This window comes from Paramisgurnus dabryanus, chromosome 14, assembly GCF_030506205.2.
Source record: "Paramisgurnus dabryanus chromosome 14, PD_genome_1.1, whole genome shotgun sequence".
Taxonomy (NCBI): domain Eukaryota; kingdom Metazoa; phylum Chordata; class Actinopteri; order Cypriniformes; family Cobitidae; genus Paramisgurnus; species Paramisgurnus dabryanus.
This window is the reverse complement of record NC_133350.1, coordinates 16936782-16951296: the sequence shown is the minus strand read 5'-3', so window position 1 is coordinate 16951296 and position 14515 is coordinate 16936782. Positions and strand designations below refer to the sequence as shown.

At 38.4% G+C, this 14515-nt stretch overlaps 1 protein-coding gene across 1 annotated transcript; it reads right to left on the bottom strand.

The window, feature by feature from the left end:
- Positions 1-706: 706 nt before the first annotated feature.
- On the bottom strand, positions 707-4427 carry trib3 (tribbles pseudokinase 3). Its single transcript, XM_065241325.2, has 4 exons — positions 3690-4427; positions 2754-3038; positions 2379-2671; positions 707-2236 (listed from the first exon to the last, which is right to left on the bottom strand). The coding sequence occupies exons 2-4, from the start codon at positions 3036-3038 to the stop codon at positions 1774-1776; spliced, it is 1041 nt and encodes a 346-aa protein (XP_065097397.1). The 5' UTR covers positions 3690-4427; the 3' UTR covers positions 707-1773.
- Between the last annotated feature and the right edge of the window lie 10088 nt (positions 4428-14515).

The window sequence follows — 14515 nt, the reverse complement described above, 5'->3', positions numbered from 1 at the left end:
CATTGTAAGGGTTCCCACGGGTCCTTGAAAGTTTGAAAAAATTCAAAGGCCTGGGAAGTTTTTGACAATATACATACATAAATATGGCTCATTGAAAGTGTTTGAATCTATTTTATTCAAGAAGTTCTGAAAAAAATCTATTATTCCCTGCGTATTGTAGGATAATATTATAAAAATTCTAGACTTTTTAAGCACATGTGCTAAAGTGTTCGCTTTAAATGCTTTTATGCATGCGAATGTTGATTTATACCAAAATGCTTTTTTGCATAATTGTGTTTGACAAATGAAAACGTCTCTGGTTACGTATGTAACTGTTGTTCCCTGAGAAGGGAACGAGACGCTGCGTCTCCCTTGCCATACTTCCTGCGTCCTTGGCAAAATTTCAGATAGCGATATACTTCCTGGCTCCCCATCACCCTGTCTTTTGTTAAGCCTCACCATTGGATGAATTTGATATACACATTCAGATGCATTTACCCCTGAAGGCGTCCCCAAAGTGCCGCAGCGTGAGTTCCCTCAAAAGGGAACTGTAACAATGTATCCTTAAAAGTATCACGATGTAACCTTGCTATCATTTGAAATGTGAGAAACATTTAGTCCTTGAATTTGAGGGTATTGGACCTGGAAAGTCCTTGAAAGGTGCTTACATTTGAAGTTAACTAAAGTGTGAGAAACCTGCATTGTGAGTCATTAATAAGCATTACAGTCTTGTTGATTTTTTTTATTTGTACTGGCAACAACAAAATACTTTTATTTTTTTAGGTACGACAACCTTTGAACAACAAATGTAGTGTCCACTTCTCGCTAGTAACAAAAAGATATCTACAAATCGACAAGTACTTCAACAAAAAAGGGTTAAAGCATTGCATGCAGGCATCACAAACTAATGTATGTAAGCCTTTGTTTTGCTTGACAGGCACACTGCTAAACCATTATATGGACATTTCTTGTGGTGCATGTCAACATGTTCTGCACATCCCTCTACAGCACAAATACATAGTTTAACAGACGAAGAGACATTTACAAAAGAGAAATCCAAATGGCGGAAAAAACAGAACCCTTTAGAATTCTTCACATGAAAAGGAAACATGAGCATTTTTGCTAACCCGTTGCAGATCCACACAGGCAGACTGGGGAAAAACTCAAATCTTTGGTACTTCAACGTGTTCGACAACAGATGTTTAACTGGAAAAAGGCACTTTAAATAGTCAAATCTGTATTTTCCACTGCAAAAAAAAAAAAATATGTAAACAGTACATAAAGGCACAAAGTGTGCATCAAGTATCCCAGGATTCAAGTTAGAGGTATAAGAATTTAAATTACACGACAAGGGTTACCACTGACATGGGTGAAATCCATGCACCGACAATACTGTTGAATCTATGGTGTGTGCACAAGCCTTATAAGTTCTTTCTGGACCGAATCCAGTCTTGCCGTGACGAACGTCCATTGAAATGCCAGTAGCTTGTGTACAGCACAAGCCTATCATGCTTTTGTTCACTCACCGTGTGACGTTTTTGGAGCGACCACAACAAATAGAAGTGACACAAAACAGTTACTGCTGCTTAAATGACAGTTCAGCAAGGTCATTTTTTCTCCTGTCCTGAACAGCTTAGCAGTTTTTGCCTGGTGAAACACAACACAGCACTGCTATGAATCTGCCCCACACTGTGGTGTCGATGCCCTTGAAGCCTGCATACCTTATGAGGCAATCTCTCGATAAAGTCCACTCCCCCGATTGGGGAGTAAGGGAGGTAAATCCTTGTGGATTTATTAACAATCTCCATTCTCACTCGGTTCAAAATCAGGGACCACCTGATCCGTCGAGTGTCTGGTGCTTGAGTGCTGGCTAAGGGATATGTTGTTGTTACAGTGCAGCCAAGGGTGCAGAAGTATATCTCCAGCTTCTAGCCTCTCAGAGGGAGATTTCCTTAACATGCAACACACCAAAGACTTAGCCCTGTGCGAAAGAGTTTCTGGGATGGTGAACGCACCCCTGCGAATTTTACTGAACAGTGCTGTGGGTTCCACGTCCTGAAACGGGTAACGTCCCACCAACATGGTGTAGAGGACAACACCGAGGCTCCACACATCTGCAGCCTTCCCTGAGTAAGAGTGTCGCGAGTTTAAGATCTCCGGACCGACGTATGCCGGGCATCCGTGTTTGTCTGTCAGTGAGTCATCATTGCCATTGAGAAGACAGGAATCCTCTAAGTTGTGCAAGACCAGCTTTGTTCTGAGAAACATAGAGAACATTTATCAGTCATCGAGTTCATGTGCTTATGAATTTTAAATATTTGCTTGATGAGCAAGATCTAGTTACACCTAGGAAAGTCATGCAACCTGCCTAAGTGTTAAATGTACAAGTTGTTACTAACCTCTGTGAGTCGGTGAACACAAACTTGCGCAGTTTGAGGTCTCGTAAAACGACGCCGTTTTCGTGACAATGCGCGACTGCGGTTGCCATCTGGTTGAACAGCCTTGCGGCTTCGTCCTCCTGCAACCGCTTGCAACTGCGCACGTACGAGTGCATGTCTCCGTAGTTACGCTCGAAGAATATGTACACGTTGCTTTCCCCCAAAATCACCTCCGATATTTTACAGATGTTGTTGTGGGGAAGAAGGCGTGTGTAAGGTGCGATGAACTCATGGTACTTCTTTATTGAAAACACCTGTTGGAAACATACAGAAATGTTTAGAATATGTAAAAATAATAATAATACAGAAATGCTTTTAATGAATCATCATGCTTACCTTGCATGTGTACTCCTGTTCTGTAACCTGATGAATGGCCCTGAATGTCTGTGCTCCTTCTATGGCCTCCAGTAGTATGTAGGGTCCAATACGCGAAACGTGGTGCTTCTCTGACTCTGGTTGTTCCAGGCTTTGGGACAGGGGTCGAAGACAGGGTGCAAGACCCGGAGAGGGAGGCTGGCTAAGTCTGCGGCGCTTACATTTGAAGGTATCATGGTGAGAGTCCTCGAAGTCTACTCGCTTTAGTCGCAGTGAAGGTGTAGCAGATGACAAGTTCAAACTCATCTGTGACAAAGAAAGTGTATGTGAGTTCATGTGCTTCTGACTTACACCATAAATACCGATTAGGAAAGTGAATGTTACAAAGGTGAGATTGCAAATAAACACATACTAGGATGCATAGTAACCATGGATCAATATCACGCACAAAACTAAACAAAGAGGGGATTGGTTCATTGATGTTGTGTAATGAAACTAAATAATATAAAAGTGAATGACTGTATGCTCGATAAGACTGACTCAAGTTGCTTGGCTTTCGTAATGCAGCTCGGCGCCTGTGACTCATACACTGTGTTTAAGTTATTACACATTCAAGTGCACGTCATACAATGACGTAGCTCAGTTTCTTCCACATCACCCTCTTTTACACTTCTCAAGCGCATTTATCCACAAAATGTATTTTATTCTCTTATAAAGCGCCTTTTTGGAGGGTTGGATTGTGCTTAATATATGCCAAGTGCGCGCTGACAAAGTTCAAACAATATTGAGGTGTACCGGGAGTTGCAACATCCCTATAAAGTTTAACCACCTAACTATTTCTCAACCATTTTAATGGGAAAGTTGATCGATAATTGACACCCATCTTTGGTTTTATCAAAACCGGGATTCCTAGAGGTTAATGTGACATTGATGTGTAGGTTTGTATGAGTGCCTTACCTCGCTGCTGTAGACAAAGGACCCGCTCCTCTCCAAAACAGAACAATGAAAAGTACGAGCGCACCTAACTTCAGTTCACGTCTACTGGAAGGAGATCATTTCCATTGGAAAAAAACGCAAAAATTATATCAAACGAATACTAATCGTAAGATGTAGTTGAATTTTGGCAAATCAAAAAGGAAAAGTATGTTTGCCAAGGAATAACAGAATAAATACGAGTCAGTTTATGAGGACGCGCACGCAGTAGATCGTATTCAAGATCTTCAAAGTCTTTTGCACGTATTGCATACAATGCAGTTTTGGCTTCTATCAGTCGTAAACTTTGTCATCCGTAGCAAAATTATCTGTGAAGTCTGGCGGCAATACCGGAGAGCGCGTTTGTTGCTTGGCACCAAGGTCTTTGTTCCTTATTCCCGCTGAATGAACGCGTCCTGGGTGTACAATATTTCTTCTTTGCGTTTGTTTTCCACTGTGGCTACGGCGTCCTTGGATAGGCAGATAAAGGTGGTGGTCCGGAAAAAACAAACCTTGATAAGGTTGTACTTAATGCTTACTGTACGTTTGACGATAAGAGAGAAACAGTCCAAAGAAAGTTTAACAAGTGAATCAAGCCGAAAGTAGTCCTTTAGTTGGTCGTTTTGTTGTTGCTTAATCCTTTGAATGCAAGTAAAGGTCCCGTTATAATAAGATCACAAATCAGACGTGCCCCCTGTCCTGACCGTCCGACTGTAAAGTCTGTATTTGGCTGGGCACGTCTAATATGCTCAGTGTGTTACACCAGCCTGACTCGATGATGCTGTTCTTAGTAAGATTGCGACATCCTGACTCCGCCCCTCGGGTCTGACGACATCCAGTACGGAGCTTCGCAATAGTATGCACTACACTACTGTTATTGAAGTTTGCACGGGTGGGTTGCGAACGCGAATGTTTTCGAAACGGCAAACATAGTGTGCACACTGTAGTGTAAACAGTGTCCACAAATGTCTTCGTCTGCATTCGACAACATGACAGGTATGTGTATGTTTAATGGCGGGGAAATACATAAACAAAGCAATGTGATAGAGCGCGCGAGTGTTCACTAAAACCGTACCCTACATATATATATATACATACACACGTTTAGGTTTGTGCAGTTTGTCGTTGTGAAGTAGAGCAATGCCCCACCCCTGTATGACTCAATACTATGTTGGCGTTGCACATTGTATATCATGGCTACGTGCAGGTAGATGACAGATATAGACTAAACATCAAGATATCAAAATAGAAACTATGAAGGCATGCAATATGAGCTAAATGAAGTCCTTGTTACTGGCATTTGGGGCTTAGAGAAAGTAACGTATGCATTTAATTAAATAGAAACTACGAAGGCATGTTATATGAGCTAATAAGAATATTATATAGTATTGAACTAGTTCCTTGTTTTGAAGTACTGGCCTGTGCATAATAAAGTACTACAAAGTATGCATTAAATTGTCAATGCTAAAATAATACCATGTTACATGAGCTAAGAATATTATATTACATTATATAACTCCTCAATAAACACCTTGTATCATTGTAGCCTACAGAAAAATTAACCTGTTGCACTGCTTGTTTACCTAGTACTGTCTAGATTGCAGTGACCTTCAGTTAGCAGGTTACAGTGACAGACATTGTAACCTGAGAGAGGGCGCACCAGTCATTCGACAGGATGCCTCCACAGCTCTCATGGTTTCAGGTTGAGTCAGAGGTTTCATGCGTGAGTGTGGGTGGAAAGAGGTTTCCTGGGCTGTTCCACCATCACAGGCCTGAGTGGGAGATCAACCACTCCTTAAAATGGAAACATATCTGCTGCACAATGCATGTTATGTTGTTCCATATAGCAACTGTCCTAAAACATAGATGTGTTAAACATTCTGAATGTCAGTGCGCCAACATATTGTTTATTTGGGGATTTTTTTAAAATGTTGTTGTTGGTTTAACTGAGTCATAATATTATTAATCTAATCTATTTTTATCTAAAAGTTAAAAGTCCAATACGTGTTGACAAAAGAAAGAATTGTGAGGATGAGGCTCCATTTCCAAGAAATCTTCTTCCTGTCTGTACATTCTGGATTGAGACATATTGTCTCCATGGGAACAAGCAATGTCCTCACAAAGGCTCTGTCTCATCCTGATGGACATTAATGGTGGTTTACCAGCACGGAAGGACTGGTCCAAAGTGATCAGGAAGTCATGAATATCCTCTCTTCTGTTTTCATCAGCCCATGACAGCCTTTGGAAAAAAGGCACATTTGTTTCCTCAATGTATTTCAGTTAGCCTTTGATTAAAGATGTGCTAGTTTTTTGGCCTCATAACAGTCTCGCACACTAAGACTTCATGTGTCTGTGAATTAGCCTAGTTTACGAAGTGGGCAGACTATATCGATGTCTAATTGGATTAGCTGTGTGATTGAGTGGGTTATGCCATGAGCCCACTGATGTCTCTCTTGGGGAGAGGCTCCACTACTTCCGCAACTAACACAGTAATCTTGTTAGCAACAATACTATTAGCATAACACTTAAAAGGGACCATTTAACTACTTGTAACCTCTCCTCAGTTATACTGATATATTGTATTAATGTTGGCCAATGACAAAAACTAGTCTCATCCTTAAAGGATTAGTCCATTTTCTTAAAAAAATCCAGATAATTTACTCACCACCATGTCATCTGAAATGTTGATGTCTTTCTTTGTTCAGTCGAGAAGAAATTATGTTTTTTGAGGAAAACATTTCAGAATTTTTCTCATTTTAATGGACTTTAATGGACCCCAACACTTCACAGTTTTATTGCAGTTTAAAATTGCAGCAGATTGTAATTTTTTGGCAAGAAAAATTAAAAATATGCACTTTTAAACCACAACTTCTCGTCTTCCTCCAGCTGTGTGACGAGCCTGTGCGACCTCACGTAATTGAAATGACATCGAAAGGTCACGTGTTATATATATGAAACGCACATTTGCGGATCATTTTAAACACAATTAACAATAAACGGACACAAAGATATTAATTAGTATCATTCCACATACAACAATGTCGAAACGGTCCTTTTTCTCCACACTTGTAAACACTGGGGCGTAGTTTCGCATACATCATCCGTGACCTCTTGACGTGATGATGCATTATGTGAGGTCACGTTGGCGTGTCACAGGACCGGAGGAAGAAGAGAAGTAGTGGTTTAAAAGTGCTTTTTTAAATATTTCTTGCCAAAAATGACAATTGTTTCGCTAGATAAGACCCTCATGCCTCGTTTGAGATCGTATTAAACTGTATTAAGTGTTGGGGTCCATTAAAGTCCATTGAAATGAGAAAAATCCTGGAATGGTTTCCTCAAAAAACATAATTTCTTCGCGACTGAACAAAGAAAGACATCAATATTTTGGATGGCATGGTGGTCAGTAAATTATCTGTTTTTTTTTTTTTTAAGAAAATTGACTAATCCTTTAAAGTAGTTTAGGCAATAATAATAATACAAATATGTATTTGATAATATAAACAGTTTTAAAGGGATAGTTCACCCAAAAACATTCTTTACTCACTCTCACGTTGTTACCTCAATACTTTTTTTGTTCTGATGAGCATGTAGAAAGATATTTTAAGGAATGTTTATAACCAAACCGATCGGGGGCCCCTTTTTTCCTACTAAGGAAGTCATTCAAAATATAAACATTGTTTATTTTAATCTTGCGCATTGCAGTTTCGCAAGCGTTTTAAATGCATGGCATTTTAAATTTAAATGGATTTTGATTGGCTGTCAATGTTTGATCGTTCATCAGAAAACGCTCTGAGAGTGATTCCAACAATTTCATTCCTCATTTCTTAATTGTTATAGGAGTGATAGACTTTGCTATCCTAACCCTAAGTTTCTAACCGTTTTGAAAAACTAGTTATCATCACCCACAGTGTGAAAGGCCCTTTAATTCAATAATGGGCCTTTCATATGGCTGCTATAAATAAATCTAAACACATCTTTTTGTAATCAAGGTTTGTTTTTAAGACGAATAAATGCATAGCTGAAAGTCACACCTTATTCTCTTTAAAGGATACTATAACAATAAACAAAGGCTGTGTCGTTAATAGTTCACAGCATTAAAGAACGGCTTGAGAATTGACATGGGTGGGTGAGATTACTCTCGTTGTACCTCTCGCCAAAACCACCAAAGTAGCCTACTCCCCACTTACAACACAGAGAGGAGTACCGGACAACCTTGACCTAATGTACCTAATGTGAACTAGACATCAGTATGATTGTTTGTGTACTGGTAAAAAGGCCTTTCTTTCTGGAAGATTTTGTCAAACAAAATTATCGTCACGTGTACAGTGCAGAGAGAAAGAGAGAGTGAGAGTAGTCAGCGCTGCAGGTTATTTCCTTTTTTAAGCCTTTTACTCTGGATCCTCCGCAGTGTTTTTGAAAGATTGTGAAAGTCTGAATTCCACAGCCGTGAGAGGTCTTTTACATAAACAACTTACTCAGAGCCTTTAATGGCACATAGAATGGCTTTGCGCTCCTGTCCGGAGTCTTTACAGTGTTTAATGTGGCTTTGGACAGTCTTAAAAATAGAGCTCTCTTGCTGGGATGTATGGTTACATAAAGAACCTTTAACATCCACCGAATATTTATTTTGCACAAAGCAGTGAAAAAAAGAGATGAACTGGAACCACAACAGAAATTAAGGGGGACATGCCCAGAAACTTTGATATTTTTTATAAACTTACATATACCCCTGAATGTTTTGGGCCCTCGAAATGTTCCAAGATATGGTTAAGGCCTTGTTTTAAAGGGACATTCCACTTTTTTTGAAAATTTGCTTATTTTTCAGATCCCCTAGAGTTAAACATTTGATTCTTACCATTTTGGAATCCATTCAGCTGATCTCCGGGTCTGGGGCTACCACTTTTAGCATAGCTTAGCACAATCCATTGAATCTGATTAGACCAATAGCATCGCGCCAAAAAAATAACCAAAGAGTTTCAATATTTTCCTATGTATAACTTGACTCTTCTCTAGTAACATCTTGTACTAAGACCGACAGAAAATTAAAAGTTGCAAGTTTCTAGGCAGATATGGTTAGGATCTATACTCTCATTCTGGCGTAATTATCAAGGACTTTGCTGATGTAACATGGCTGCAGCAGGCGTAGTGATATTATGCACTACCCGAAAATAGTCCCCTGCCACTGAATGTAACCAAGGGGACTATTTTTGTTTTAAAACTGTGTTTAAGTTTTAAATAGGAAAAATATCTAAACGTTTTGATTATTTTTTGCGCGATGGTCTAATCAGATTCAATGGATTATGCTAAGAAGTGTGACCCTAGCGCCAGACCCGGAGATCAGCTGAATGGATTTCAACATGGTAAGAATCAAATGTTTAACTCTAGGGGAGCTGGAAAATGAGTGTATTTTGAAAAAAAGTGGAGTGTCCCTTTAAGGTAAAAAAAAGAAATGGTTCTTTGGGAAACCAAAAATGATCATCCATGGCATTGGTGCTTTTTAGCATCTTTATTTTTAAGAATGTGAGAGAAAGAAATTCTCAAATTGTTCAGAAACAAAATATTAATATCAAGTATTGTTGTGAAGAAATCAAATGATTCGTTCGTTGTGGGATAAGGAAAGTTTTTAAAGCCCTTTGAACTCTTTAATTGCCTTGAAATGTGTATTTGGAGATCAGATGAATTCTGCTTAAATACATTTCCAAAGGGGTCCTCTGTAAACAGCTCCACCCTGTCTTTAGTGTCTATGCTTGTAAATCTTTTCATTTCCAGCAGTTAAGCATTCTCTGTGTAGTCGGGCCCAATAGGCCTATCTGATTTCAAAGCCCAAATGTGTATTGTGTGTGTATTTAACTCTTAATGGGTCATTAATGGAGTAGCAAAATGTAATTGTGGGTACATCCCCCCCTCTCATTTCCTTCCTTTTTTAAAGAGCCTTATTTTATAATGCTATTATTAATATAATCAAAATTTCCATCTCACGAGGTGTGCTTTTTTATTAATATTTCATGCAGTACAACTTTTAAAGATAAGACATGTCAACTGTGGTTTGATATAATGTATATTTAATGATTATTTAAGTTCCAGGAAATTTTTGAAAATCTTGTGAAACATCAAGATAACATTGACCAAGCCAAACAATCCACCACAGGTTTATTAATATTGACATCATCAGTGTTATTTATATTGCTTGTTCTGTTCTGTCTGTTGACTGTAAGCAGCAAGTCTTTCAACTGATAATGAAGCACTGGAAGATTTTGTCCTTTGGTCTCTTAATCGCTATAAGCTATTTTGACAACAGCTGTTTTGAGACCTGAGTGAATTGAATACTTCCGTCTGGTCTGGGCTTTATGTGTCTCTCATGTGCTTTAACACCCCCCTTCATTCTTTTAAGATTCAAGCTTTATTTACTTAGTATAAAGTATAGGCTTTACACAATCAATCATATTATTACATTAAGTAATAAACGTATTGGCACACAAAACACATGTTCAAATAAAAAAATGTGACATTAAAAAAACAACTTGAGTAATAACAAAACTGCAGGCCTAGACAATAAAGCAGCTTATGTTTGCCATTTCATGCATGTTGCACAATGTTTTGGTTGTTCTTTGGTCGTGGTTGTGTTTCACAGTTTGACCTTCTGTCAGTCAGCTTTTAACTAGCTGGAGCTTCTCCAAGAAGCTATAGAATTTGTCCTTTGTTGTTTTTTTATTATTTGTGGTGGTGCACACATGTTTTCCCAATGCAAGTCTTATTAAAAAGTGCAATTCCGTTTCCATTTCATCTTGTAAGTGGTCTTCTTTTGCTAACTCGGTCTGTCTGTAAGATTAAGTTCACAGAGTCTATTTAACCTCTCCCTCTTTGTCTCTGAGCACTTGCTGTTGACGATACAGTCATGCCCTGTAATCCAAGCTGACTGCCACAGTGATAGATCAGACACATAAGTGTCAGATCTAAACATAGATGCCCACGGCCTGCAAGTCACTACAGCACCTAATAGTGTATTTGCATAATGTGAGCAGTTGCTTGTATGCAACATGCTTAAGAGTCGCACGTGAAGATCAAGCAAACCAACAAAATTATCAATTCAGACAGTTCACATGTTTTTTTCTCACAGGGGTTATCGCACTATGAGACGTTGTGGTTTGGGGGTATGCTTTTTGCTTTCAATATGAGAGGTCAAGTTCAAAGCTGTTTGTCAATGGGGGTCTATCAGGCACTGGGGTTGCATTCTGTTTTTTCGTTTTACTGTAATGTACAGTAAGTTTCTATAGCTTTCTTGCTTTTGCGTCTTAATAGATGTTTTCTGAGTAAACACAGCTGGTGTCGTTTGCACAGTAGTCTTGTGAGTGGGTTGAAGCTTGTGTTTAACATGTGGTGAGTGGGTGTGTGTAATGAAGCAAATGCAATTTATTTTTGATGGGCCTGTTTGTTATCTCTTCTGTTTAACTATAGTCAGACTGGCATATACACTTAGGTGCATGTTATTTGTATATGTCAAGACACTAAGCAAGGTAAAGATCAGCAGATCTTAATCATTTATTGCGCATACGATAGCTGGATTGTGATCACACACGCATGGTTTGTATTAGCAGCCCAGACTCCTGACTACCAGCACAATATTTATTCAAAGCTACTTTCATGGAAGATCAAATACAGCTATTTGCTAAGAAGTGCCTCTTTTGCAAGAAACTTGCTGCTTAGTATGTATCACGCATTAGAAATGTGTCACATCATTACCTAATTGATTTACTTCTCATTTTGTTGCGTAGAAAGTCTCTGTTTAGAAGAAATCTTCGCCGGACGATTACTAAATATTCCAGCAGACGAAACAGCGCTTACCTCAGCAGTTTTCTCAACCTTTCTCAATGCAACGTTTTCCACTTGAATTCCACAGCAACATATCTGAAATAACTCTAAGTCTCACCAAAGACAAACAGGGGTTTTGAACTTTATTTAGCATATCAGACAGGGGGCGAAAAACAGTGGAAAGTCATATCCGTGCATGCTGAGTCATTTTAATAGTGTCATGCATTTTCTGTGGTATGACCTATTTTTGTAAGGTTTTGCATAAGTTTTTTTAAAAGCATTTTGCATAAATGCATAAACTTTTATAGTTATGGTACTGACCTCCTTAAAATGCTCGTTTTTTCCTTTTAAATACAGTAAATGTTGAGATTGTTCTTGAAGTCACAAACACTTCTAGCCAGAGGCATCTTCGTGTTACACTCAGGACCTGTTTGTTGCACAACGCGGGACTCAAAGTCAAATTCAAATGCCTGAGTTTTGAATTTTTAAGGGCTTTGTTAAACTTTATGATGATTTGTGTATTTGTAATATTGCATGCTCATTGTGTGTTAACCTGTAAGGTTCGGTGCAGTTTAATTTGTTGCAATATAGTCTTAAAGAGGACATTTCCCAAGACTTTTTTAAGATGTCAAATAAGTCTTTGGTGTCCCCAGAGTGTATATGAAGTTTTAGCTCAAAATACCACGTAGATAATTTATTATAAAATTGCCACTTTGAGCAAAAATGTGCCGTTTTATATGCAAATGAGCTGATCTGAAAAACTAAATGGCAGTGCCGTGTTTGGATAGTGCAGATTAAGGGGTGATATTATCCCCTTCTGACATTACAAGGGGATGCCAAATTTCAATGACCTGTTTTTTCACATGCTTGCAGAGAATGGTTTACCAAAACTAAGTTACTGGGTTGTTGTATTTTTCACATTTTCTAGGTTGATAGAAGCACTGGGGACCCAATTATAGCACTTAAACATGAAAAAAGTGAAATTTTCATGATATGTCCCCTTTAATCTAAATAGAAAATGTAATTAAGAGTAAACGTGTCAAAGAAAATAATTGTTCAAGATTTATTTTGTCACTTTCGGTGGCATTAAAACTTCAGTGGCCCAGTTGATTCCTGACCCTGATATTTTCAGTGTCCCATTTAAAAGGAAAGAATGAGTGCATGATTGTAAATAAATGGGCTTTGCTTCTTCGCACAGCACAGGAGTAGATTATTGCCTCGTTCAGGCTCTTGTATGCATCAGCCACTTTACATCTTTTATGAGGCAATTAAAATAACCCAATACTTTTCTTTATTACTTTTTTGTTTCAATACATAACAAGTACCTCATGAATGTGTTTATAAAGCTAAAGGCCTTGTGAAAGTATGATCAATGTCGTTTCATTGTGATCCAAGTGTAATATTTCCAACTTCATGTGCAATAAAGATGATTAGTTTCTTTAACTGAGATTATAGCAGCTTTTCGACCTCAAAAATTCAATAACACCCGCAAACACCGGTCTTGTATTTATCTTGTTCTGTTGTTTTATTGGGACGTTGCTGTAAGTCTATATTGAGCGAGACGCATTGCAAATTTCATCCCACTCTCGAACACGTAAGTAGCTTTTTTGAATCAGCTCCGTTTCTCTCTGAATCACATTGCCTTTCATAATAAATGTGATGAAACCAGAGGCCAAAGAGTGGAATGAGTCAAACATTGCCTGCCATTAGCGGTTAGACAGGAGGCTAAAAAGAGAGAAAACAAAAAGGAAAGCACATTAATGCACATTAACTGGAGAAGCTATGCAGCGGCCATTGTTGTCACGGTTACAACCCTGCTTAACCCCGCATTGAGATCAAGAGCCCGAGAGGGTTTCTCAAGCAATCCTATTCTCATTAATTGCCGTTTTCTCTCGAGAGTTTCACTTAGCGTTCTTCCCTTTCTTTTCTTTTGCTTCCTTACACAGCTGGGCTGCAGAAGAAAGCGCAATCTTGCCCTCATCTCAAAACGAATATCGAAGTTAATTATTTCAAAGGATTTAAACATTAACTCATTTCCCACTAAATGGTATTTAGCTCAAACTGCTGTAGGCTGAGAACGGCACCAAGCGTGTCTGTCCGACTGAACTTTGCTGTAAATTCCAGTCTGTGAGATCACAAAGACTTAGCATAACATAGCTCATGTGATTGTCCTTCATGCCTCATTGATCAGCATTAAATGAGGGAGACACATAGGGAAATGTGGACTAGTGGTTACTGTCATAAGGACAAAAAAACAAAGTGCCTTGTCAACAAGCTCCACTTCAAATGTTTTTTATACAATATCTAAATGTGTGCTTTTCAAAGAAATCAAAAAAGTTTGATCTGCTTTCCAGTGAAACTTCTTTAAAACAGGGGTTGATATGTAAACGTTCATGAAAAGCTTTCAACAAGATAAGACTTTTATTGGACCATTTCTTGAATACACTAATGATATATTAAATCTCATAAAATTTTTACACACTACACATTTGCACATACCTCCCAGCAAGCAAAAACCGAGACTAACTATAGACCCAATATAGTCCAGCTATGAGTAACCCACTTCTACCCTAAATAACCTTAAATTTGGTTACATACCGTTTTTGCCAAAATTAACTTTGAGAAGTAGGCTCCTATATTTCATTATGTAAGCAAGTCAACGGGTCCTCAAGGTGTGTGCTTTCATTTGTTTGAAACGTTAGACTTTTATTGACAGCCCAAATTTTGCCATGTTTTAGCCAAAATTGCTTGCTGGGAAATTAGTACCTCTACATATTGACAAATGTAGAGGTACATAATTCATATTGATGAATGTATGCATATTTGTACCCAAATGGTACATGTTAGGACCTTTTAAAAGGTTACTGCCCCAGTGACAGCTAGGAACACCATTTTGTGTTTTTTTCTAACAGTGTGTTTACAAAATGTATTTATTCATTTAGCAGATGTGTTTATTCAAACTGACCTACAAATAAGGGAACATTTTAACATTTTCTCTGAAT

Bases quoted from the DNA above. Each gene is read 5' to 3' on its own strand.
- trib3 (XM_065241325.2), bottom strand. From the start codon at position 3,038: ATGAGTTTGAACTTGTCATCTGCTACACCTTCACTGCGACTAAAGCGA. The intron at 2,672-2,753 runs GTAAGCATGATG...TGTTTCCAACAG, and splicing joins AACAGGAGTACACATGCAAG to GTGTTTTCAATAAAGAAGTA. The intron at 2,237-2,378 runs GTTAGTAACAAC...TATGTTTCTCAG, and splicing joins GTGTTCACCGACTCACAGAG to AACAAAGCTGGTCTTGCACA.